The following is a 25,890-nucleotide window of genomic DNA, read 5'->3' as shown; positions in this document are numbered from 1 at the left end:
GAAGGATGCCATCCTACAACAAACACGGATTAAAAGTGTGCACAGTAAAAGCCCAGTGCTGTACACGTGCACTTTTATTCTCCTGTCACTTTGTGTCTCTTGTCGCCATGGTACCCAGACATGCAGTATATCACACAGCTCACACCGGTGTAAATGGGGAACATCAGTGGGACAGCACAGTAGATAGGAGTCAGACCTCAACCTAATGCACCATAGACCCCCTTCCGCTCTCGCTTCTTCCTCACACTGCGTGCCATAATCAACGGGCACGTCATTAGCACTTTATACATACAAGGATTGTACCCCAGCGATACAGCAACAATCCGGTTAGATAAAGCACCAAATGTAGCACCTCTGCCGTTTTTTAAGCGCTGTAAAGCGTTTTGTTGTACTTCGATTTAACGTCATCGGAAGGACGAATCTGGCTTTTAGGTAGAATTCAAACTCTTGACTTCTAAGGCACCACGTTTTGAAGAAATACAAAGACAAGCAGTCTAGTGTAAGAGCTGTAAGCAAAAATACTGCTTTTCTGCCTGTTCTTCACGATGCAAATATGTGAAATGTAAATTGGAAGCTATCCGCCCAGGTAGTTTTATAGCAGCATTTCTTTCAGTTTCACCTACATTTCCTTAAACCAGTCTCAAGTGGTCAACACACTGCTGTATCTGCAGGACTATATATATCTATCAGAGTTTATACTTGTGCATGCTGGGTGTGTGCCGCCGTTGGATCGGTTGTCCAGGAGAAGTAACATCCATCGTCGATCTATGTGCTTGTTAAAACTGGTTATTGGTCACTAACACATGTCTTCTGTCCTTTCTCATATATAGTCAATTCTTTCTAAAAGCCATATTCTTCTAAGGGATTCTGTAGAAACCATTTGTACTTGGTGATTTGGAATTTACAGCAGAGTGATAAACTTTTAATTTTATTACTAAGCCTACAATTTTAATCTTATTTACTAAGCCTACACATTGTCTTTGCATCATGGCAGAGCGCATCTGACAGGGAATTATTGAAGACGATACATAAATCCACAACACAAAATACCATTCTACATAATTAAACTGACACACAATCCCACTCCACATAATTCCTGTACACTCAATACCACACAATTACTATCCACATATTTCTACTGCACACCATGCCACATAATTCCACTAAACAAATCTACTCCACACCACACAATTCCACAACCAACCATTCCATTGCAACCCACATAATTCCACTCCACACGCCATACATCTACTCCACTCTAATCCACAACACCTGGGTAAAAGATGTCATTTACAACACCAGTACCTCTAACTCTCACAAATGCGAGACCAATTTGCATTGCAAATGCTTGTTCTCAATCTCTTCGGTATAGATTTTTATTAGTCCTATTCACAGTACGTCATTGGCGCTTCAAAACGTGCTTCTTAAATTCATTGGGGCACTCGCTGTGACCAAGTTATAGCCCTTCATTGTTTCTGTCCTGATGACCTCAAAGACATCACTGAGGTCGAATAGTCGTCGACTTAGACACTTACAGACTAGGTCCCCATGTATCCTTTTTGGACCGACCTGAGAGCTGTTATGAATCTATATCTAAGCGGTACAAAAGGGGGTGGTGATGGACAGAGCATCAGAACCAATCAAACACTCACACCCAGTCAGCAGATCTGGGTTTGATCCATCACCGTTCTTTGGCCCACTCTGCCACCCCAGTTCAGACATGGCCATATGCAAAACAGTCTGACCCTGTGCCTCATGGGAACAGTCCAGCCCGAACTGCCAAGCCATGCCTTCCTTGGACCGGAAACAAGCTTCCTAGGACCGGTTTCTGGCATTTCAGCCGTCGTCGGCCAGGCTTGCTTGAATCCAGTGGCAAAGTGAGCAAGGGACTCACGTCTGAGCATACCCTGCCAACTTATGGCGAACAAAGCGGTACAAAAGGGGGTGGTGATGGACAGAGCATCAGAACCAATCAAACACTCACACCCAGTCAGCAGATCTGGGTTTGATCCATCACCGTTCTTTGGCCCACTCTGCCACCCCAGTTCAGACATGGCCATATGCAAATCAGTCTGACTCTGTGCCTCATGGGAACAGTCCAGCCCGAACTGCCAAGCCATGCCTTCCTTGGACCGGAAACAAGCTTCCTAGGACCGGTTTCTGGCATTTCGGCCGTCGTCAGCCAGGCAGGCTTGTTTCCCATGAGGCACAGGGTCAGACTGATTTGCATATGGCCATGTCTGAACTGGGGTGGCAGAGTGGGCTAAAGAACGGTGATGGATCAAACCCGGATCTGTTGACTGGGTGTGAGTGTTTGATTGGTTCTGATGCTCCGTCCATCACCACCCCCTTTTGTACCGCTTTGTTCGCCATAAGTTGGCAGGGTATGCTCAGACGTGAGTCCCTTGCTCACTTTGCCACTGGATTCAAGCAAGCCTGGCTGAAGACGGCTGAAATGCCAGAAACCGGTCCTAGGAAGCTTGTTTCCGGTCCAGGGAAGGCATGGCTTGGCAGTTCGGGCTGCACTGTTCCCATGAGGCACAGGGTCAGACTGATTTGCATATGGCCATGTCTGAACTGGGGTGGCAGAGTGGGCTAAAGAACGGTGATGGATCAAACCCGGATCTGTTGACTGGGTGTGAGTGTTTGATTGGTTCTGATGCTCCGTCCATCACCACCCCCTTTTGTACCGATGAATCTATATCTATGCAGATCAATGTATTGAACCACTGCCTTTTGATTTCCTATTGTTCATACACACATGAAACTATATATTTATTCTTATCTGTGCGATTTTGTCTTTCTGCTGATGTTTTCTATGAATTGTTTGTAATTAAAACGGATAGTTCATTAGCGGAGGTTAACTCATATTTGTTTCAGTAATTTATTTACTGCCTAAAATATTGATGCTCATCATTACCCTCATTGCTCTATAGTTTGGTGGTACCAAATCAGCATTGAAGTAGCAAATCAACGAGTCCTTGGCAAACCATTAGTTTTAATAGTTATAATTCCCCAGGAAACCTTTGGCATTTGGGTTGCTCTCATGCCTTATACTCGAAATATTTTCATTAACAATGGATTTCTACACAGGCCACTGAGAAACTACAGATCGTATTTGCAGTGGTCTGTCTGCAGGAGACTTTTCAAGGCTCATGCTGTTACCTCCGCATTGATCCTTAACATCGACCAGGCTGTGACAAGGGCCTCCGTGCACGTATTCACGAACCACTACAGCCTTCACAGCTAGTTCTAGTGGGAAGGGCGTTCTGCATGCGCAGTCATACAGGCCTTTTTGGTCTGAGTCCACTTCACAGCTCCTCTACCCAGGGCGACACTGCTTTGGTATCTATCCTAGGGTGAGGAATCGGCAGCTAGAAGTATTCGTCTAAAAACAAGTTACCCATCTTTAATAACCCTCCTTCTGGTCCTCTATCTCACTTCAGATTCTTCATTGCCTTTCTACCGCTACTTTCTGTGGAGTGGCCCCTTTTACATCTAAACTGGTCCCTAGTTCGTATTCAGACTGCTGTCAGCAACAGTTTTTCATGTTCTGCATCTTGGGCTGCACAAAAAGAAAAGACAAACTGCTCTGAGCGTGCAGGGTGGCTTCACTCTGTCACTTCTAGGGCGGGGTGACGTCAGCATGGATCTCGCGTTCACCACCTAGAAGCCCACTGCAGCGCTTCTGTAGAGAAACATTTTCCAGATTGTCTGGCACCTTGACAGTATTCCAGGGTGAGGAATCTGCGGTTGAAGTATCCACCAGAAAGTGTTACAAAAGGCAAGTAATTTGTGCTTTTCTATATTTTTGGAGTTGCTCTGACCTATCTTCCTTAGTTCACAAGAGGTCGTTCTTTATGATTGGATTCTTCACGCTGACAAGGAGTGGAGCAAAAGAGCATCAACTGTACTGTGCTTCTTTTGTGAATGTGTTGTGTTTGTCAGAGCTTCCGTTCTTGTTCATTTCTGTTATAATTTAATGCATTCTTTAAGCATCAGTTATCTTGTCTGAATGCACGCCCTTCGAACAGTGAGTTGACTCCTCAGCAGGTCCTCCTAATTTCTAAGAGCATGCCATTGGGGTTCAAAGTGAAGTCCCTCACCAGAGACTGCCTAAAAATCATTTGAGCAAAAGAGACCCAAATGATGGACAGAATGCGGAACAAATCAAACATTCACCCCCAGTGAAGAGATCTTGGTTAAATCCATTGGTCTTTGCTACGTTGAGGCTGTTCAGTCTGTTTGTTCTAAACCCTGTCCCAAGAAATGGTTCTGCAGTCCTATTGTTGCGGATGAATTTAAATATTGCTTGTATAAATTTTGCAGATCACTTCAAAATGTAGATGCCCACACTAATTACATGTTATTAAATTGGGGTGCATGAGCATGGAGTGCCTTCGGTATGTATAGGCTGTCATGGGTACAGAGCAAGTTTATACATTCTTTCTCTAGAGGCGGTGTTTAACTTTGGATCGACAATTGTGTATTTCCTGTTTAGGATCAATATCACTTGATTTTTAATTTGCCATGAAGGTACGTTTTGTTTGTAGTTTGTTCCTTCATCTGTCATATCTACTTGCCTGTTCTGGTCTTAGAAGGTCATTACGGTTTACATTTGGCAAACTTTAATTTGCCTTCTAGCAGGAAATTCTTATTTTTCTTAGTGGGAAACTCCTCCTAAACTAATAGATTATTAAAGCTATAAACATGGTTTGATTTAGTCCAGGTTGGGTCCAGTCAAGCTCAACAAACTATCATAGCAGTAGTTCTTCTGGTGATGGTTTAGAGTATAGAAGGAACAGCTCAATAGTACGCAAGAGAATTCTCCCGCAACCAAAACATGGCACTGAGTTCCATGTGTGGCAGTGTGTAGTTACGAGCATTATGTGCTCACAATATAAACCTGCTTAACGGAAATGTTATGCAAAAACCCTGGACCATTCCCAAATTTTAGTTCCTGTCTTTTTTAGGGCACTCTGATGTAACCAGTACTCTAAAACTTTCTCAGCTCATAGGTTTGTTTTTCTAGCAGAGCTTTTAATCATAGGATTTGCTAGTTCCATCTATGCTGAGCTGAAAAATGGCAAGCTTTTTTCTATTCCAGGTGCAGTATAACAGATTTGAATAGGTAAAATACCATACAAGCCAACATGGAGTGAATAAAAGCCTCTGGCACATGTTTAGCTTTTATTGGAGCTCGTCAAGTTGGACCTTGCAGCTGAGATGTAATTTTCTTGTTACTACTTACTGTTTTAATTGGAGGTGGGTCTTGGGCTCTCCAATCACCAAGCAGATATCTTTGTGTCTTGGTTAAAGTCATAAATGTGATTAAATCTGCGTGAACCCCTCCCACGCCTCCCTCCCCCCGGAAAGTCTGGGTGAATAGTGTACTTTGTGCATGGGGAAGGGTCATCTTCTGTCTGGTTCCTCTTAACACCCTTCAATTCAAAAGATAAAGAATCATGAATTCCACCTACAGATTGTTCTGCTGAAGATAACCCTCCTCTTTTCTCAATAAATATTAAGGTACGTATCTTGTAGTAGCTTTTGGAAAATCCCTTCCTGTTGCCATTTATTATAAGTCGAGTTGGTACAAGGCGCAGATATTATTCATGCTGCCAAAAATACACCTTTATGCTGGTGTACATGACGGCCTATGTGACACACTGATGGCCCTTTTATTTAGTGCTGCTGTGATAACCAAATAAAAAGGTGTGGTGCTTGGTCTTTATAGTGATTTTTTTTTTTATTTTATTATTTTTGTAATCCGAGATTGCTAAATTAACTACCTGAGGTACCTAAAAGGAGCAGACAGCATTCTTAGAAAATACTTTGTATCCCACACGTGTATTTATTTTAGAATTTAGGAGTATACAAATATATTGTGAAGTTTTTAAATGTTTACAATTTATTCAATTACACTATGCTTAAAGTATGAAACCATGCTTATAGTATGTAAAGCACTATATTAGTTTATTGCCATAGTAAAATGAAGTCAAGCGATAATGGGACAGGATGGTGTGTTAAAATTATTTAAAACAGAAGGTGGGCAGAGAAGGAACATTTGAGCTTGGATGGATTCTATAGCAATCCCTGTGGATGGCTACCAGGCAACTGTAGTTTACGGGTGGCCAGACTTCTTTCCTCTCTCCCTTTTAAATTGGGTCAGACGTGCTGAGAGTGCCCTGGGATACTCCAGATATGGCCTCATAAAATTGCACCGAAACTCTAAGGCATTGAAAATGTAACATACATTACAGGTGGAAGTTGTAGGATTGGTAATCCTGCTCCAGATAAGGCCTTGTGCACTCTCCGTGCTAACACATTCTCCCTGTTCTGCTGGCTCGTCTTTCCCTGCTCCCCAGTATTGTATTGCTGCTTATCCCCCAATATCACTATTTCAAAATGCACAAGCATGACGGAAGCTTGCACTGCTCCCGCTGTGACTGCTGAGTGTGAAGGAAGCTTGCACTGACTGCTGCGTTCTGATCTGAAAGTGACTTTTGCCTTGCCTGGTTTGTATGCCAGTTAAGTTTGTGATGTTATGCAACCACCCAGGCCTCGTTAAAAACTTTCACCATACGTAAGTTATTATTGGCTTGATCGATGCTGCTTATACTGGAGTGAACCAGATACTGGCTGGGAACATTGACTGAAGAGTGGCATATTCCATGACCATTCATGAATACAACCAGGAAGCCCTGTTAACTACGTTTTTATTTCAGAATGATAGATGACCGGTTTATGGTGGTGAGTGACATAAATGCTGTGATTCCATAGCTTTGAAAGGTTTTCAGAATTGGCGGTGTTGTAATTTAAGCGTAGTTGACGAGGTGTGATTGTGGGACTGCTTAGTTTATCTTGTGAAACTCTGTCCCCTTCAACAGTTGTTCTGTAAAGGCAGGGGCAAGAGCCTTCCCAGCCTTGGAGTTTTTGCAGAAGCTTGCTTATTTGAGATTCGTGCTTGTTAAACTGTTAACTTGCTCTATTGTTGCAGTTCTGGGACATCCCAGCTAAACTGCCTGGGATTCATACAGGACAAAATCACCGTATGTGCCACGAACGACTCCTATCAGATCACGAGAGAGCGTGTGACCCAGGCGGACGAGGACTCCCGCAGCAGAAGCACGAAAGTCATCAAACCGGGCGGGCCCTCCATAGGTATGGATGCTGGTGGCATTTTTGCTATCTTCTACTAGAGGTGTATATTTTTTAATGTCTTTAATTATATGTTTATCAATGAGCTGTGATCAAAAGCCTCACTGGTCGTTGTTTTGCCGAGTATTTCAGTGAGGGTTTAGAGGATGGGAGTTTCTATTTGGTGAAGTAGTTCAAGATCATCATAAAATTATATATGACCGCCAGAATTCTTTCACTTCAACCTGGTAATAACTGCAGGTTCGTTTCTCATACAAATATGTAATATAATCCATCTCGAATTGCAACTAATGCTGCTGCTCTTATCCCTGGAACAACCAGTCCATCCCAGTAGTGTTGCCATTGCTGGGCTCTTTCATTTTCAAGTCTGCATTTTCTTGTTTTCCGGTTTTATATAGCACAAACCGTCCCTTACTTCCAAGTGCTTTACAAAACACACCATGGTGTGAATTGACATAGAACCAACAACTGTTAAAAATGCCCAGAGAGGAGAACCCCTGTGAGCACTGGGTGTGTGGAGGAGTAGGGGAGATATGAGGGTGTGTGTGTCTCGACTGCCTTTTTGTACACAATAGTCTGTCTAATGGATAGCTAGCCACTTTGGTAAGTCTGGTGTTGAATGCTGTTTTTTTGGAAGTTACGTCTTGGCATCCAACTGTTATGGGAAGCTTAGTGTGAATGTTGATGGCTTTCTTTAAGCAGGTCTCATACAACATTTGGTGTCCACATTTCTTGAGTTTGTATACATGTCACCTGCCCATTCTACTCACCAGAGTACTACGTCAGTTGTACGTGTCTTGCACATGAAGGGTGTATAATTTGTGTAAAATCCGAGAGAATGCATATCCTTTTCCATTTTATTACACTAAACATTAATTGTAGGCTGAGTTGGTAAATTTAAAGTTATCCATTTCTGTTGGCGCACACAGTAGAACTGAAAAGTATAAACATGTAGGTTTTCATATTCTCTAGAACTGTTTCCAATTCTTCCCTAAAGAAATATTTGGCTGTGGTATTTCAGAATGTCATCTCTATTTTTATTTAACTTTAGAACACCCACTTATATTCTCTCATAGATGTAATGAGCTCCGCACACGCAGTCACCCCATCCCCCTAAAACAGCAGTGTCTTTCTTGAACGATCATACAGGACTGATTATTAAATCCAGATGTGGCCTGCCTGGTAGTCTCCTTAATTCCCACTGCAAGTGTAAACTTGCTGTGGCCTCTCCCTCCCTCCCACTTACACTTCACCGCTCCACAGGCCCCGACAGCCCCCCCCCCCCCCCCCCCCCCCCGGATCTTTGCTACGTTTCAGGTACTGGGTAGACTGCAGCAGTCCCGTGTAACCCGAAGAGCCACTTTGTTTGCGCAAGGGTACTGCAGCGCACATCTATTATGCATGAAGATTTGGGTTCCAAAGGTATAGCTGGAGACCCTGCTGCACATGTGCAACGTGGAGCTGAACGCGTTTCAAACTCCAGACTGTGTTCGTCACTTACATGGACATTTTAACTGTTGAACATCACATCTCTTGACTACTATTTAATTTCTGAGATGCAGGATATTTCTCGAGTGCAGTTTACGTTTTACAAAACTTACTGCAAAAGTTCAAAAATGCAAACGGTGTCTAATTTTAAAGTACTAACAATTTGTAAATTGACCCCACAACATAAATTTACAGATTGAAATCCTAATATTTTTATTTGATTAGGTAAGCGAGTACATATCCGTAAACCAGTGCAAAGTGTTCCAGATGCAGTGCCTGAAAGGAAAAGGTCGGCTCCTATTAACCCTGCAAACACACTACGAAAGACTGGCACAAACAGCAACATTGCTCAGCGGCCTTATAGGGACAGGGTGATTCATTTACTGGCACTGAAGACCTACAAGAAGCCAGAGCTACTTATTCGCTTACAGAAAGATGGTGTTAATCAAAAAGACAAGAATTCCCTTGGAGCAGTCCTGCTACAGGTGAGGACAGCCAGACCTGTTGCCTCATTGCACCTTCCCGTTTCTTTATTAACGTATTGTCGAGGACGTGCATTTTTAAACTAATAGAATGTACCAGCTGCGTGTATATTTTTCTATAAGTTTATTAGTCTTCGTTTGGGTGGGGTGGTTAGGGGGTGGGGTATAAATATTTCCTTCTATGTATCGGTTATAAGGCCAGTAGCTTGTGATCTCAAGCAGATTTGGAAGATTCCGAGTCAATGCAGATTGTCTGACTATAATAAGGTCGAACATTGCTGGGAATGGCCACTTTCCTTGGACTTGAGCCATTTTGAACTGGTATGTCTTCAACTTCTGCTTTGGGCTGCTGTTTCAGGTTGACCATTTTACCCTAGTTATCCTACTGTTGTCCTATTAGAAGCACCAAGATAGTTGCATGCTGCCCAGTGCACCCCCTACAGTAATTAGGAGGGAGGATTGACTTTGAAAGTCATGTTTAAATTTTATTTTCTGCAAACCAGAATAGTTTTTCCACTGCTATGCTTGCTGCATCGATCTTATTAACCTTTAGACTGATTTTTCTTTTTCACACATTATATTTTACGCAATGGGGACAATTTGTGTAGCCAGTTTGTATTTTCATATTTTGACTAGCATGCTTTCAAGTATGTCACCTTGTTGAAGGCAAACCATTGTTTTGCAGTGCCATTTTTTATTTCTGTATTCTTTTTTTCTTCCACTTACGATGAGGGAGAGAATGTTGGGCACACTACGTCGTGGTCGACACCCAGAAGAAGCAGCCCTCCCTCAAGGAGCTGGGCAGGTCCTGTAGCAAGAAAGAATTGGACAGTGTCAAGGACTGGATTTAGACACTGAAGGAGTCATTAATGTCGAAAGGAGGCTGCAAGGAGAGTGCATAGGAAGCAGACCGTAAAAAGCAGCAGAATATAACTAAGTAGCCTATAGTCTCAGACTGTAAGTCCTGGAAGACTCCATTCCACTTGACGGTGGAAGGATGGCAACAGGATGAACACCCCTTCAACACCAAGAGGCATCTGATAGAGGACAAAGGAAAAGGAGTCGAAGGCCAAAGATCCACTCTACTCCAAAAAGGAAGGCTCTGCCAATACCGGACACTTAACAATTGGTGCTGGGGGTCAAGCAAAAGGAGCGCAAGCTTGATTCTGAAATGGTGATGCTCTTTCAAAGGAAAAATCTCAACAAATCCCTCCAGGGATTTTGAATTCTAGCAAAACCTTTGAAGCTGAGAAGAGATTCAGAGAAGCCAGAGATGGAACTACCATCGACAACTGAGCCGCTCATAGAAAAGCAGGAGTTTTTAGACACCACTGTCTTCAAGAGACCAGAGCAACAAGAGGTGTTCTGGAAACCTCCACAGGAGGACATGAACACCTATCGCCTGAGCTTCTCCACAAGATGACCTGGCGATCAACAGGTCGCTCTTCGATACAGACACCGACTCAGTACACTTTGATGAAAAAGAGTTCCTGTTTCCTGTTGGAGACACTGATGATCTCACAAAAGGGGAGCTTGTGTCTGCTCATATTAGTGAGCCACCTCAACCAGAGAATAGAGTACTTTTGGGAGCCAGTCTTTTCAACAGGTATTGCCCCATGTGTTGAGAAGAAACGCAAGCACTCCTAACGAGATCCCATCTACATCAAGAGGAATTCGGCTGCAAAGTTGATCATTGTAGCCAAAGCAAGGAAGAGGGTAACACTCCCACATCAACAGAGCACCTAACAGATAGGGGGGAGTAAACAAATGGTGCTGATGGGGAGGACGATGGAGTTAGCAATTCTCCACTGATATGCTGCACTTTTGTCAAACACTGTCCTCAGCCACCTGGGCCATCAGCAGTGGCAATAGAAAGCGGGCCTCATGCAGCTTCTCCCAGATGAGAATAAGAAAAAAGCCAAGATAGTGAGATCGGAAAGGAAGACCATCCCCAACACCATTCTAAGGTCAGCCCATGATGCAGCAGAAACAGCCAGCAGGCAGATATGAACTGGAACAATGCTCCAAAGGCACACCTTTCGTAGAAGTCTTGAGTTTCAATACAGTACATGTCTCATGCATTCACAGGGGGACACTGTTTTAGGCTGTGGAGTGGATGTGGCACTGCAACAAGTTAAAGACAGCAAACTGTAAAGGCAATGGGAGCATTGCAGTTCGATGGGTCCTTCAAATAGGAAAGCATTCCCGGCCACAAGACTACCAAGCAGAGGGAGTTTCCAACATGGGCCAGCCCCTAAACAACCAATCTTTAGTCAAGCAATTACAACACAGGCTGCGACCCTCGGAGTCATCCCTCTCAAGGGAGAGTAAGAGTGAGGCCAGAGCCCTAGGACAGTGGAGACCAGCGAACAAGTGACCCCCATGAGCCACAGAACACCAGTGGCCAGAATAGCGGGGATTCCTCCAAGAAAGGGGGTCAGTCGCTTTGGAAAAAATGATATTAATCACAATAAAACATGGATGCTGCATTAAACTAGTTAACACAGCCCCCTCCTCTCCCACCAATGGAGAGATCACGTTTAAAGAGGTACTACAACTACATTGGGAGATAAAGACTTCATTGTAAAGAGTCACGAAGTCTGAACTAAAGAACAAGAGCCTACCCTATATCCAGTAGAATCGAGGCACCAACCGATCAAGCTCACCTATACTAGAAGGGGCAATCTCTGACTATTAGGACAGTAATTAAGCTATTGGGAACACTGTTTTACCTCAACAAGCACGGCGGTGGGGGGAGGGATGATATCTTACTTACTGTGATTGAATGAATGGTGGATTTATATATGAACATTGCTGATGAATACTGAATGTGCAAACTATACATTGTAATTGCCCATGATTCCTCTTCTCGAATTAGTTGTTACTTGAAATGTATGAAACAAAACGAAATAAAAGATGTGAAACTAAACTAGCACAACACTTATGGCAATGAGCGAATCTGAGAAGGACAACACCGGTGACAATATACCTACCCGGCATTCAAAACATCAAAGCAGACAGACGAAGCAGAAGAGTAAATCGTCCAACAAATGGGAACTAAATAAAGAAACCATAGAAGAGGTGTTCTACAGCTGGGGTACCCCAGACATAGATCTGTTCGCAAACCCGAGAAGGCAAAGTGCCAAGACTTCACGTCCAGATACTATCATCTTTCCAAAGAGTGCCCTATCGATAAACTGGTGAGGAGTCCCCGTGTACCTCTTTCCACCAATCCCACTGTTAACAATGGCAATAGACAAATTCAGACACTAGAGAGGACCTTTTTCCCAATAGCCCCACAGTGGGGGCAGATAGACATGATTCTCAGACCCAGTAAAATGTTGACGATAAGAAAGGATATGTTTTCAGCGATGCAGGACTAGCTCACAATGCAAGGAGTACTGGTCTGTCACCCAGAACCGGCCAGCCTCAGCCAGGCAGCCAAGATCCTGAGTACCTAGAGTTTGGTCACCTCTGCCTTTCACGCAAACCAATGGAAATTTTCATGGAGTCCAGAAGGCCAAGTACACAAGTGCCACAACAAGTTGAATAGATATAGCCACTAGTGCAAAGAAGGCCTCATAGATAACAGGATAGAGAGCACCACGGTCCTAACCTATCTAAGCCAAATGCTGGATAGCAGCCTAACCTAAGCATTATCCAAGGGCCACTTGGCTGCCATTGTCACATACATCAGAGGACTCGCGGGAAACAGCCTCTTTACCCTACTTGCATTAAATATTCCTGGATGGAGCAAAAAAAGGTAGCCCCCGCCAAGAGTGGCCTCCACACCAATGTGAGATTTAAATACCTTGCTCACCCAACTAATGAAGAAGCCATTTGCACAAGTGTGAGATAACATTTCTGACATTGAAGACAGCCTTTCTAGTGGCCATTACTTCTGTATATAGTCAATTAACTACAGGCACTCGTCATCCTAGAACCTTACAGATCAATACGAGCTGGATTGTCATGAGGGCTCAACCCCAGTTCTTCCCTAAGGTGTTGACACTTCCTTGTTAACCAAGCTGTACAGCTCCCATTATTCTTCCCAAAGTCAGAATCATGCTCAGATTCTTGGAAACGCTTGGCGTTCAGAGGGCTTGACATTCAGAGGGATGTCGTATACCACCTCCAAGAAACAGACTAAGAATGGGTAGCCAAATCTTTGTATCCCTTGCTTTGGCAAGCAAGGAAACACCCAATGATGTAGGAACCATTACACTTTGGATAGTGCATACAATCCAAACTAGCTATGAAAGAGCAGGGGGACATCACAAGCTGCAAGGGCACACCCCACAAGGAGGAAGGGGCTAAGGGTGTCCTTGGGTGTATTAGTATGTATAGCAGCAGAAATGTTGAAAATTAAATTGTCGACTGGAAACTAACTTGTGTAGTTAGTGAGATTTTGCATCCTGACCCTTCAACTTCAGAGCCTTAGCTACCTTTCAGTAAGGCTTTGACAGACACTCTGGACTATATCAAGGACGGAGCATTGGTTAATGGCACTTGTATGTCGACCCATCTCAAGGCCCCTTATGCCTGCTCCAGTTATTCACCCTTCTTGACTCTGCTGGGTGAAGCCTGTGCCACGTGCATTTTTGGTGTTGGGTGCAAAGTCAACCCTTGTGCCTTCCTTACACCCCTCCTCCCACCTGCTAGAGAATCGATGCATATTGATGCTCTTGTCCAGTGTGTTCTGCTCTTTCCTCGTTGGCAATGAAATCTCGAAGTACGGTCGGCCTGTTGGACAGGCAGGTACACTAGTGTCCTCAGAAATATGCCGAGCAAGATCTTGCCTGAAGGGTTTTTTTTTTTTTTTTAGTCCTTCCTCACAAACTGCCCATGACAGACGGAATGTTGCTAAATACATTTTGCGTCCCTGGCTGGACACCGCTGACTGTATAGATCATACAATGGGCACTGGTTGTGTATTTTTAAAGGGGTTATTTTGTGCCTCGCTGTGTTGAGTTGCAGATGGTGGAGTTATGTTGCACTGTACATGTCATTCACCTGTGCTTGTTGCCCTCTTGACAAGCACCCAGTAGTAACTCCCACGTCACTTGACCGGTTTGTAATCCAGTGTACCGCCTGGGAGCCCACGCCCATGCTGCTCACTTCATTTCAGGATTATTTTGGCTGGTGACTGCTTCCTGTCCTTATTTGGCCTCGTGCCTCCATGCTGCACCCAAGGAACGTTCTTGCCCAAGAACTTATGTAAAATGATTTTGCACAACTGTCCATTAAAATTTTTTCATTGTTTTGCTTGCCACTCTAACTTCTACATTGTGCTGCTGCACTGGTTTAAGACTAAGAATATTTACAGTGTAGGTGTGATCTTAATTGATTTTTATATACGTTCATGCATGTTATTGGTTTGTAAAATCTAATTTTAAATGGCCCAAACATCCATCTTTGACCAAAGTTTGTGTCTATTTTGAAAATAAAATTTACAACTGAAGACTGCGATTTGAACTAAAGAGAATTCCAAAGTATTTGTTTGCATTTCAAAATTGCCGTGTGTAAAGCATTTATCCTGGTGATGGAGAGCACAAGGCTTTGGGTGACATGTTCGCTCATTTAAAATGACTATTGCGTTTTCTCTGCCGTCCGTCCCATCTGTTATTTGCAGAATTAAAATTGTAGCGTGAAAGATTCACAGCTTTGCCTAGCCACGAGGAGCCGAGAAAGGTTTCTGCTTCAGTACTGCTAACTCAACACTGCATCCTGGGTTTATTTATAGCTCCTGCGGCAGGCTGATCATTTCAACCAACAATAATGTACCTCCTTATTGGGCAGTGTTAAACCTTGAATGCCTTGCAAGTCAGCGTTCACTGAGAAGTGGCCCACTCTTTAAGCAGACTTTCTCTCCAGTTATTGCTTCATATCGTGTCTGAAATGAGACTGAATATGCTGTATTTAAATGCGTTTGTAGCAGCGTTTGAAAGACCTGCTATTTTAAAACGTACAATGCATTTCGGATAGCAAAAAATGTGCGTTGATCTGATTTGTGAATTCTAGATTTGCATGCATCAGATAATTATAATAGGGCCATATTCACAAAAATGTAGGAAATGGTTAGTTTGCGTACATTTGACTTTTGTTTTTATTCCAAACAATTTCCCAGAATTACGCATGCAAGATAAGATTCTTATTTTAATGTGTGGCTCAACTTAAATGGATTGTCTGTGGGTTTCACAATATACTCCAATAAGTTTAGCGGGTCTGTCAATTTCCCCCACAAACCGTGTTATCCTCCTCAGGCAAACACCTTTTTCCCCCTAGGTATGCTAATGCCTCTACCCATGAAAATTTGGAATGTTTGACTTTACCCTCCCTTAAAAAGCACTTGTGCCTTTTACAGCCAGGTTTTACATGTGTTTCCAGAATGGGAAACTACCTTCAAAATGTGTGTGCACGGACTGCCTTTTGCTTTGGCATCCACTTTCCTCTAAGTAACCGAGAGTCCTCTGGCCCCAGGATTTTAGTGTTTACCACTGTAGAAATCTGCTTGGTGCACCTAACTTCTACATCGGTGCACAAAATGCCTATGAATTGAGCCACATTGATTACACTGCTAAGATTGTATTTGCCAATGTTGTGCTAGACTTATTTAAACTTCAATTTGGATATTTTCACAGCCAATTTTTAAAGTTTTTAGTAAACTATAAGTATAACTTTATTTTGCATTTGTAGGTATTGCCATAATTAGTATGTTAAAACTGCTGATGCACATAACCTCCATTTAATGATTTCTCCCTTATCTATTAAAAAAAAACACACATACACTTGCAGTGGTCCTAGCCAATCCATTCTGATCCTTCAGCAGTTAATTTGCTTTCACATAGTTTACCCATTTACATAGTGCTTCTATAGCTACCTGACTATCTAGTCTAGAATCTGGTCCCAGATCAACTCGCTGGTGCACAAAGCTGTCTTTAATGCCTCAACCTCTGTGCACATTGTGAGGGTTGGATATGGTTTATCCATGTACGTTTCACAACTGCTCTAGATTGTTTCCTCCAAGCCTTGGCTTTTAATGTGAAGGAAACTTTATATATATTCCGGTTTGATGCAATAGACCTGCCCTTTATTTTGAAAATAGGGTATTTTACATTCATTTGACATTCAAATGCGAGTGTTCAGCATCCCAAAGCTTTTTGGAATCTCATTCTTTCAAACTCCTAGTGTCAATATCTGTTCTCTTGGGTAGCCTTAGTCTTCTTGCATCTCCCTGATATCAATACTTTCTGATGGACTTCTAACTGCAGATTCCTCAGCTTTTAAGTATTCCCTAGGAGTCAAACTGGATTTAGAAACTTATCAGTAGTACTTATGCTTGCCAGAAGGTGTAGCCTTGTGGCTCGGCACTGACGTTGTTCTGGAAATGACGTGCAGGGCCAAGATGGGGGCGTACGTTGACGTCAGTTCCTTTCTTTCCGCTCAATCAGATGTGGATCCGGAGCTCGTCCCTGTGACATTTAACTTGATATTTCCATAGTTTCTAAAGTGAGCATAAGAGGTCACCCCCTAAAACAACAAGTTTCGATCCCTATAGTGGGTGTCGCAAACAAATGGTGTGACAGATTCCCCCATTAGGCGAGTCTTTGGTCGAGCCTTGACTCAAAGGCCTAGGGTGACTGTGTGCTGAAGAACCCAAAGGCCACCAGGGATATGAGGCGAAACACTACTTTGCCAAGCAGAAGACCACTCCATGACTGAACCATTTCAAGTCCCAATTTCTGGGTCCAAGGTTCTCTCGCTGTCCTGTTCCTGGAGTCAACGAAGCAGCTCCAGAGATTGGTCTTCATCACACTCCAAGGCCTCGGGTAAGCGTAGGAAGGATACGTTGAAGCGGGTTCTGCTCCCTTGCGCCGTTCACATTTGCCTGTCTGGGAGTGGCACCATCCTTCTCGATCTTGCTCCTGAAGTCTGCTGATTTCGCAGCTGATCCTGCACCTGATTGAAGGCACATGCAAAAAGAACAATTGAAGGACAAAATGCAGAACATTGTCATACATTCACCCCAGTACAGAGATCTGGGTCTAAATCCATCATTTTTTGCTCACCATGCCATTCCCGTTTGGACCCAGCCATTTGCAAATCAGTCTTGTCCCTGCACCCAATGGGAACAGTCCAGCCCGAACTACCAGGCCAGGTTCTCCCTGGACTGGAAACAAGCATCCTAGGAACGGTTTCGGGCTTTCAGCCCTCATCAGCCAGTATAGCTGGACTCCAGTGGCATGGAGAGCACGGATTTCCATGGTCTTCAGCCTCACCACATCCGATCAGAGAGCTCCGTACAACCATGGTCCAGCTCTTTGGATCCCCAAAAACTTCCTCTGGTGATCCTTCAGGCCCCAAGGGGCTGAGGTTGTCCACCTGGAATCCTGCTGGCAGGTTTGCCCTCCAAAGCAGCTAGACCCTCCACATTTATCTTGCCTCCAGCTGTTGTTCTGGATCCATTGCTGGTGCCACAACACATTCCGGCCCCAGAGATGCTGATGCAGACTTTGCCACCTGGTGAAGCGACTCGGATTGTCCTTTCTGACAAGTTCATTCTTGACCAATTTCGCGGATGAATCCTCCAGAAGCGCGGCTTTCCCCACGTCAATTACCCTAGGTTCATCACATTCTCTCCATTCCCTTTTTGAGAGTGACTTGGATAATGGCTGTTTTCCATGTGATGAGCTCACCCAGAGGCCTGTCAGTTGGTACGAGGACATACAGGAAACCAATGGCCTCGATACCTCCCTGTAAACTGCTTTGTAGGTCTCGCATGCGCTGCATAGGAGACCTTTAGCAGTCGCTCTGATCATTTTCAAGCACACACTCGTGCTTGTGGTGGCATACACCATGCGGGTGCGCGCAGGGGTGCACCACAAGCACGAGTACAGTGCTTGAAAATGAGCAGACTGCGCACGCATATCTCTCTTGCTCGCGCACTCTTTCTCTTGCGCGTGCGCTCTCTTGCGCGCGTGCGCACTCTTTCGCTTTCGCTTGCTCTTTCGCTCGCTCTCCTCTCGCTTTCTCTCCTCTCGCTTTCTCTCCTCTCGCTTTCTCTCCTCTCGCTTTCTCTCCTCTCGCTTTCTCTCCTCTCGCTTTCTCTCCTCTCGCTTTCTCTCCTCTCGCTTTCTCTCCTCTCGCTTTCTCTCCTCTCGCTTTCTCTCCTCTCGCTTTCTCTCCTCTCGCTTTCTCTCCTCTCGCTTTCTCTCCTCTCGCTTTCTCTCCTCTCGCTTTCTCTCCTCTGTGTTCGCTTGTTTAAAATACCCTGAATGCTGAACAATTGGGATGTAAAAAGATTGTCACTATAACATTATGTTCAGCGTGTGTCACCGCCACTTTTGTAAGATTATTCAATGCAATAAATGTCCTCTCTTGTAATCGAGATTAAAAAAATCTTAGTGTATTTTGAAGTGCAATTCTGTGGGGACATTTGTAAATTAATTCCTTTCGGCGGTATAAACTTGTTACGTAAAGACAGAATAAATGAAATGCAATAGATGCTTACCGGAGTGCACCGAACACATGCCGGCACCACAGATGCTGATGCAGACTTTGCCACCTTGTCGCATGCAGTGTGCCATGTTTCCTCCAGGGAGTTGATAGATTTACATTCCCGTTGGTGAATGGGAACAATGTTTTCTGAATGAAATTCAACTAACGTACCTGTTGGATATACATTACTGTTTATTTTTTTGCATGAAAGCGTCACTAAACAAGCATTTACAATGCAATGGTCTCGGCATTGGTAAATTTAGAGCTATTGGCATTGCTCATGACATTATTTTTGTTTATGTTTTTAAAACATTTAAAGAAACGGCATTGTTATGAGCAATGACCATAGCTCTAACTTTAACAATGCCGATACAGTTGCATTGTAAATGCTTGTTGTGCCTTGTTATCGCGGACACACATACGGATCTGGCATCTCGCGCATTTTGTAATTATTCAGTAACATACCATCACCAATCGCATAAGACGCTAGGTAAAACAAGCGTTGGTTGCTAATTTATCACCTCACATCTCAGTGCCAATCTCTTAAGATCTGGGGGCAGCAGTCACAGCTATGCGGCAAACGGAGCACCGGCCCTGGGGCACTGATTGCAGGAAGGGTCGTGACTTTAAAAAAAAATGCTTGTGCTAAGCTTCTTTCGGGTTCTCCGCCCCTCGCTCCATGGCACTCAGATGAGAACTGTGCCTCCGCATAAACCCTCCCCTCCCCGCTCTATCTATGTGGGGCCGCACTTCCAGCTCTGCGCACAAGCTATAACTATAACAAAATAATGTATGATTGTATCACTGCCGAAGTTCCTGGTGCATTCGGCAAAGAAGGATCACGAGGCAAAACGATCACATCACATAGTCTAGCAAGACCAGGGTGGTGCAAGCTTCACTTCATTAGAGAAAACGCAAAACACATGTTGCAAGTGCAACACCAAGGGGGAGACTTTTGTTTGCTTTTTGACTAACTTGTATCTGTAATGGAGAGATAGTTTGGATGCGCCTATGGTGAAATGACTGTGCACACAACAGACATGCGTAATACTCCAAAACACTGCACGGATACAGTCCATGTTCACGCGCGAGGCACGCAGACCTACATACAGAAAGCTCTCAATACACAACCACGCTCACTGAACACAAACAGTTATTGCAATGCCATGGCACAAGTCCCAAAAAAAGGGGGGGGGGGCTAACTAAGTTAACATGCAAGTCACATCACGACGTGTGACGTCACTGCACGCGACATCGACTGTGATATCAAAGGAAGTGACATCACATCATCTGTAAAATAATTTTAAAAAATGAGCATTTAAATGGCTATTCGTGTAAATACTCACACATAACAATACAGCTGACATTCCTTGCAGTACAAGCTCTTATATTTAAGGACTGAACAAAGTGAAAAGCTTGCTTCCAAACCGGAGTGTCCCTTGAATGCTTGCTAAGTGATAACAAGCCTTTGTTTCCCCTCCACTGCGCTAGCTCCAGGGTGCTCCCACAAAAGGAGAACTGATGGCCTTTAAATTAGCCTTTTGTCTTGGGCTCAGCGGGTGGGGGGATCCACTGCACCCTGCACGTTGTTACCCCGCGGAAAGCAGTCAACAGCGCAGGCGATCCTGAATATGGCAAGGGGACAACTCACTAGAGCGCAACATCTTAGCAGGGGGGGGGGGGGACGTCTACCCTCTACCAAACTTAGCAAAATTGGTACCTTAGTTAAAGTAACCCAGGTGCATTCGCTGTTCTTTATGTGTTAAAGACGCTGCTCTTGCCGGCGTTACTCATGTTATCGTCCCTGGATAGGTCGGGGTTGCTGTTTTCATCGCTACTAAGCTTCTGCTTCTTGCCCGGCATCTCGCTGTTTCCCGCCAGAGCCGCCCCGCTCTCGGACATGTTCCGCTTCCTAGATTGCCTCCCAGACTCGGTTCAACCAATGGCGGCCATGCAGCTGCTGCTGCAAACGCTAGCAGTCTATCGAAACAGAAATAAGACAACTGTTAACACTGTATGATACACCGCTTGTGTTAAGTATGTCTTTGTACTAAGGGTACGTACCACCTTGCCCGTCCCCGCTCTGAATTTAAGATCCAACCGCACTACGCTCCCCTCGCCCCCTCCCTCTTTCCTTTTCCAGTGCCTGGCGAATCTTCTGTCCAGCGATAGGGGGAAGGACTGGGGGGGAGGGGACGCAGCCACCCTGACATTCACAGCAGAAATGAAAGCACTGCTCGCGAACAAACACTTGGGAACAGCCTCGTGTAAAGGGCGCGACTCTGCTGACCCAATACATGCCATTCTTTTGAGTGCGTCCAGGATCACACGGGGCCGTCCCCCGCCACCCACCCAGAAACAGTAGGCTGCTAATGAGAGCGACGCTGCCCTTCTATGTAAATAATGCACGTCAAACAGTAGGGCACGTTTGACGTGAGTGATGACACTTCACGCCAAGCTGTATAGGCACTTACTCGGTGTCTGGAAATGGACGTATTTATATGTAAACATAAATAAAATGTGGCTTAGTGTACACAACGAATGTTTTGCTTGGATCATGAAACGTGATGCGCTCCGACGTCCAAAATGACAGGCAGCGCTATACAAAACCATAAATTAAACAAACATCAGCTACCCTGCGGTGTCACCTACCATTGCAGGCCCCTTACAAAGGTTTTTCAGACTTTTGCAGTTTTTATATAGGCCGCAAGGAGGAAGCTGCGAGCCGCGCGCACAGCGTTCGGTAATCTCAGCAGCAGAGGGATGAGGCACGTGGAGGAGCCGGGAGGTGAGGGAGCAACGCCGGGACACCACCGCCTTTCTCCGAGGCACAGCAGAAAATGCCTCGGAGAAAGGGAGTGTCCTTTTCGGATTGGGGGGCGTGTTTTGCTGTTGTCTCCTCCCTGAGACTTCTCGCAAAAAACACGCCCCCCGATCCGAAAAGGACGGGGCCTAATCGGAGTGACTGACCTCTTCTCCAGTGGCTGGCCAGCATTTACGAGGCCAGCCAATGGAGAACAGGAGAGAAGAGGGGCGGGTGCAAGCCCCTCTTCTCAAAGTCACTCAAACTCATTAAATCTCGGAGCGAGACTGCGCAAGCGCAGCCTTTCGCAGCCGAGACCTAAAAATGAGGTGTTTGTAAGAAAGCTTACCGGACGTCTGTTAGATGCTGTCTGTCCTATCTCGCGTGCCTGTTGTGCGTCATGTTTGTTGTGTTAAACTTAAAAAGGTTAAATTTGGATTTGCTGGTGTTGCCTCTAAAACACACACACTCTTGGAAGAGTGCTTAATTAAACCCGAAAAAAAGCGCTAAAGGACGAGGAACACAAAACAAGCATATATCAAATTAAATAAGACATGCATTAAAAACAAAGGGAAGAGAACGTCCGGTTGTTCTAACATGTTTGTAGAGTGCGATGCCGCGGAGGGCTCTGCTGGTTGTTCTAAGGGCACATAGAATAATAGAATAATCATCTTTGTTGTGAAAGCTGGTTTATTTTCATCTTCTCTTGAAATATTGCCATGTTGAAGCTTAAGATTACGTGAGGGGCACCTCTAGGTGCTTTTCCAAGCATTGTCCTGGTTTCAGCTGTGGACATGCATGAGTTATGTTCCCCGTAAACAGTAGTGGTGTTTCACACTCCTCTGAATGAAGGCTTTTTAATCATGACAATGCAGGGCTAGTCATACAAAGGTTTTGGTTAGCGGCACTCGCGCAACTTTCACAGCTTGTAAGGTCAAAGAGACTAATACACTGTCCTGGCTATTTTTGGACGTCAGTTGGGGCATGTACATCCCACAAACTGCTGAGGATGGCAAGGGAAAGGGCAATCACCATGCACCTCACTAGGGACACATGCTTAAATCTGGGGTCCCTGTGATGCACCAGGACTACAAGACCCAAGAGTAAGCCAGTACTCAGCGCGGCATGGCTAAACACTTATAAGTCCCAAAGGCGAGACCTATTGGCTATGCCAATGCTTGTTTTTCTTCCCCCTCACCAAGCCACAGGGGTATACGCTTCCTATGCCATGGTGATGGGTAGGGTGGCGAAAGATCTGGACCTCCAACTCACTACCATGAAGGTTAAAATCCTCCATCTGTGGCAAGCATCTGCTGAGCCCCTTCTTCCCTTTAACGAGGCACTAATGGATACATTGTTGGGGGCTTTAAACTCCCCCACCCCCCCTGCACACTTAGACCGAGCAACAGACATGTTGCCAGGTGCCGTCACACTGCCCCTGGCAACCACACTTTTTTTCTTTAGCAGCACTCCTCGCCAGAAAGCCTAGTGGTGTTGGCTTCCAACACCTGCTCTATTACAAACATATTTTCCACCACTCCCTCGATAGGAAATCAAACCATGTGGAAACTATCGCCAAACATGTCTTTTCTTCTACCAGCTTGGCCCTTCGATCTGCTAACTGTAGCTGTTTATTGGGATGTTACTCACGTTCCCTTTGGGATCTGGTGGCTCAAGTCTTCCCTGGTATGCCCGAAGACCTTCACCATGTACTCTTTCATTCAATTTAATATGTTGTGATGCTGCCAAGTTCACGATTTGTTGTAGCTTGAACATCATTGATTCCATCAAACGAGCCATAGGCACTAGCCCTTCCTAATTGACAAGCCCTTTGATGGGGGGGGGGGTGTGGTGGAAGCTGATTCCACTCTGGGGTTTTAAGGAGAGCAAGGCAATTGTTCAGGATCTGGGCCTTTCCGCCCCACCTCACCAACCACAGCAGTTCAATCACTCCTTTTATGGCTTTGACAGGTGCATCCCTGACCACCAACCATCCAAACCCCACAAGGAGCACAACAGTTTTAGAGAAGAGGCTAGGGTGTCAGACACTCTGATAAAGGTCAGTGTACCTCGCAACCTCCTGCCCCACCTACCAAACCTCTTAACCATGCCCCTTCCAAGATGCAGCAACACAGTAGAATGCAAAAAAACACTTTTTTATTTTGAAATACCGGGCTAAAAAGCGATCACTTCAAACAGGTGGGTCCTACAGATTGTTTGCAAAGTATATGCCTTACCCTTTCTCTATACTCTGCTTCACCTTTCACAGTCCCCTCAAACTGTCAGGGGACCATTTCTCCATTGTGCAGCAGGAAGTGCAAGCAAGTCCAAAACGGCTGTTTAGAGGGTGCTCGTCTCAGAAGTAGGATATGATTGTTATTCCTGCAACTTTCTGGTGTCCAAGGAGGTCAGAGGCCTATTCTAGTCCAGCGCAGTCTCAACACCTTCCTGTGGAAGGCGAAATTCAAAATGCTCACCATGGCCCAAGACTTGTCTGCCACCAACCCTGGAAACTGGATGGTAACTGTAACTGACCTGAAGAGCACCTATTTTCATATACCTGTCCTGCTGGTCCATTGATGCTACCTGCAGTTCGTGATGGGAGAGGAACATTTTCGGTTCGCTGTGCTCCCCTTCTCACCAGTGTCCCTCAGGTGTCGCACAAAAGGTATGTGGGTGGTGGCAGCTAACATTGGACGTTTGAGTGCTAGTCTTCCCCCTAACTTGAAAGCTGCTGTTTGAAGGCATGCTTGCCCCAGGCAGTTGTGAACTGACTACAGTGAACTTCTGTCAGCTTTGACATTCACTATCAATGTGCTAAAGTCATACAAGACTTTCTCGGATGCTCCCCTTCATCAAAGCCATTCTGGAAACATGTCAGTTTTGTGCCTTTCCCTCAGAAAAGAGTCCAGGACATTCAGGCTATGATCCCAATCTTCCAGACTCAGTCCTGGATTTAAGTGAGGCTGGCTCAGAGGCTGCTAGGACTGATGGCCTCCTGCTGGCTGAGCTCTGTAGTGGGATATGAAATCCCAGTGGGTCCAACCTCCAGGAGACGTCTCAAACCACTTTCTAATTTCTGCAGAGACTGCAAAAGACGTGCACTGGTGGTTACTTAACCACGATTGAGTCAGTGGCAAACCTCTCTCCCTTCTGCACCCAGAACGAACAGTGGTGACCAATACATCGCTTCTGGGTAGGGGCAGCCATTTGTGAGGGGTGGAGCTCGCTCACAGGCATCTGGTTTCCGGCAGAGTCCCAGCTCCACATCAGCCTTCTGGAGCTGAGTGCCATCCGCTTGGCTTTGAAAGCCTTTGTTCCATCCATCAAGGGGAGGCGGGTATAGGTGCTTATGGACAACACTTCTGTCATGTGGTACTGCAACAAACGGGGCTTGGTGGGGCTTATGGACTCTGTGCCAGAAGGCCTTGCACATCTGGAAATGGCTGGACTGTCCAGGCAGGATCTTTGAATCCCAGGGTGGACGAGCTCAGCCGTCGGCGCCTAGTGGGTCACAAATGGCAGCTACACCCTAAGATGGCACATGGTCTCTTCTGCAAATTGGGAGAACCTTTGCTTGATCTTTTCGGCACTGATGAAGGCAGTGTCTGCGCTTGTGAGTTTGCAAGGTGTCTCTTGCTCGGAGTGGTGTTCCACCTTGAGTAGAACTCTGGCTCTTGTATGCCTGTGCCTTTTTGCTGATACCACTCCTGCCCAAGCTATCAAGACGACTAGGACATACCAGGCTCAAGTCATCCAAGTGGCTTCTGATTGGGCATGGAGAATATGGAATCCAGTTCTCCAATCGGACTGCCCTTCTGGTATGACCTGGCGTCTCTTCTGCAATGGGGCATGTTTCTGCACATGGAAGTTCGCAATCTCCACCATCCTGCTTTGGAGATTGAGTGGCGACAACTGAACATATTTGACTTTCTTCACAGGTGATTGTCATTGTGGCAGCCTCTGTGAAGATGTGGACAAATTTGCAGCTCGCCAGATTGACTCCCTTCAAGCCTAGTTATCTGATGTTCTGTTATTTGTCCTCTGTTGCCCGACAAGGCTTTGCTTTGGGCACATGTAAGCTTTCTCTTTTGGGCCTTTTGGCCTTCTTATGGTTTCCTGATCAGTTTAGTTATTTTAAGTCACCGATTGTGATGCGCTTTTCGAAGGGCTGCAAAAGTTTCCCTCTTTTTTTTACGTTTATGTCGCAATTGGACCTTAATCTAGTCCTGACTCGTCTGATGTGCTCTACGTTAGAGCTACTTCACTGCTGTCCCTTATGGCTCCTTACTATCAATACTATGTTCCTCACTGCCATTACCTTGGCACAGCATGTGAATGAGCTTTGGTCTCTGTGTCAGTCCACCCTACACTTCCTTCTTCACTGTTAAACTAGTTCTGCGGACACAGGTAGCCTTCCTGCTCAAAGTTGCGATGCTGTTCCACATTGGTCAAACC

General features: G+C 45.1%; 1 protein-coding gene across 2 annotated transcripts in view; it reads left to right on the top strand.

Moving 5' to 3' along the window:
• ELL2 (elongation factor for RNA polymerase II 2) overlaps positions 1 to 25,890 on the top strand; it is a 269,731-nt gene that overhangs the window by 134,507 nt on the left and 109,334 nt on the right. For both annotated transcript variants that reach the window (XM_085632502.1, XM_085632503.1), the window contains 2 exons: positions 7,001 to 7,164; positions 8,875 to 9,134. In XM_085632502.1, the coding sequence (XP_085488628.1) occupies positions 7,001 to 7,164; positions 8,875 to 9,134 (424 nt within the window). The remainder of the gene's footprint in view (positions 1 to 7,000; positions 7,165 to 8,874; positions 9,135 to 25,890) is intronic.

Source organism: Triturus cristatus, chromosome 2_1 (genome assembly GCF_964204655.1).
Source record: "Triturus cristatus chromosome 2_1, aTriCri1.1, whole genome shotgun sequence".
In the NCBI taxonomy this organism is placed as follows: Eukaryota; Metazoa; Chordata; class Amphibia; order Caudata; family Salamandridae; genus Triturus; species Triturus cristatus.
This window is presented reverse-complemented; position numbering and strand designations above follow the sequence as displayed.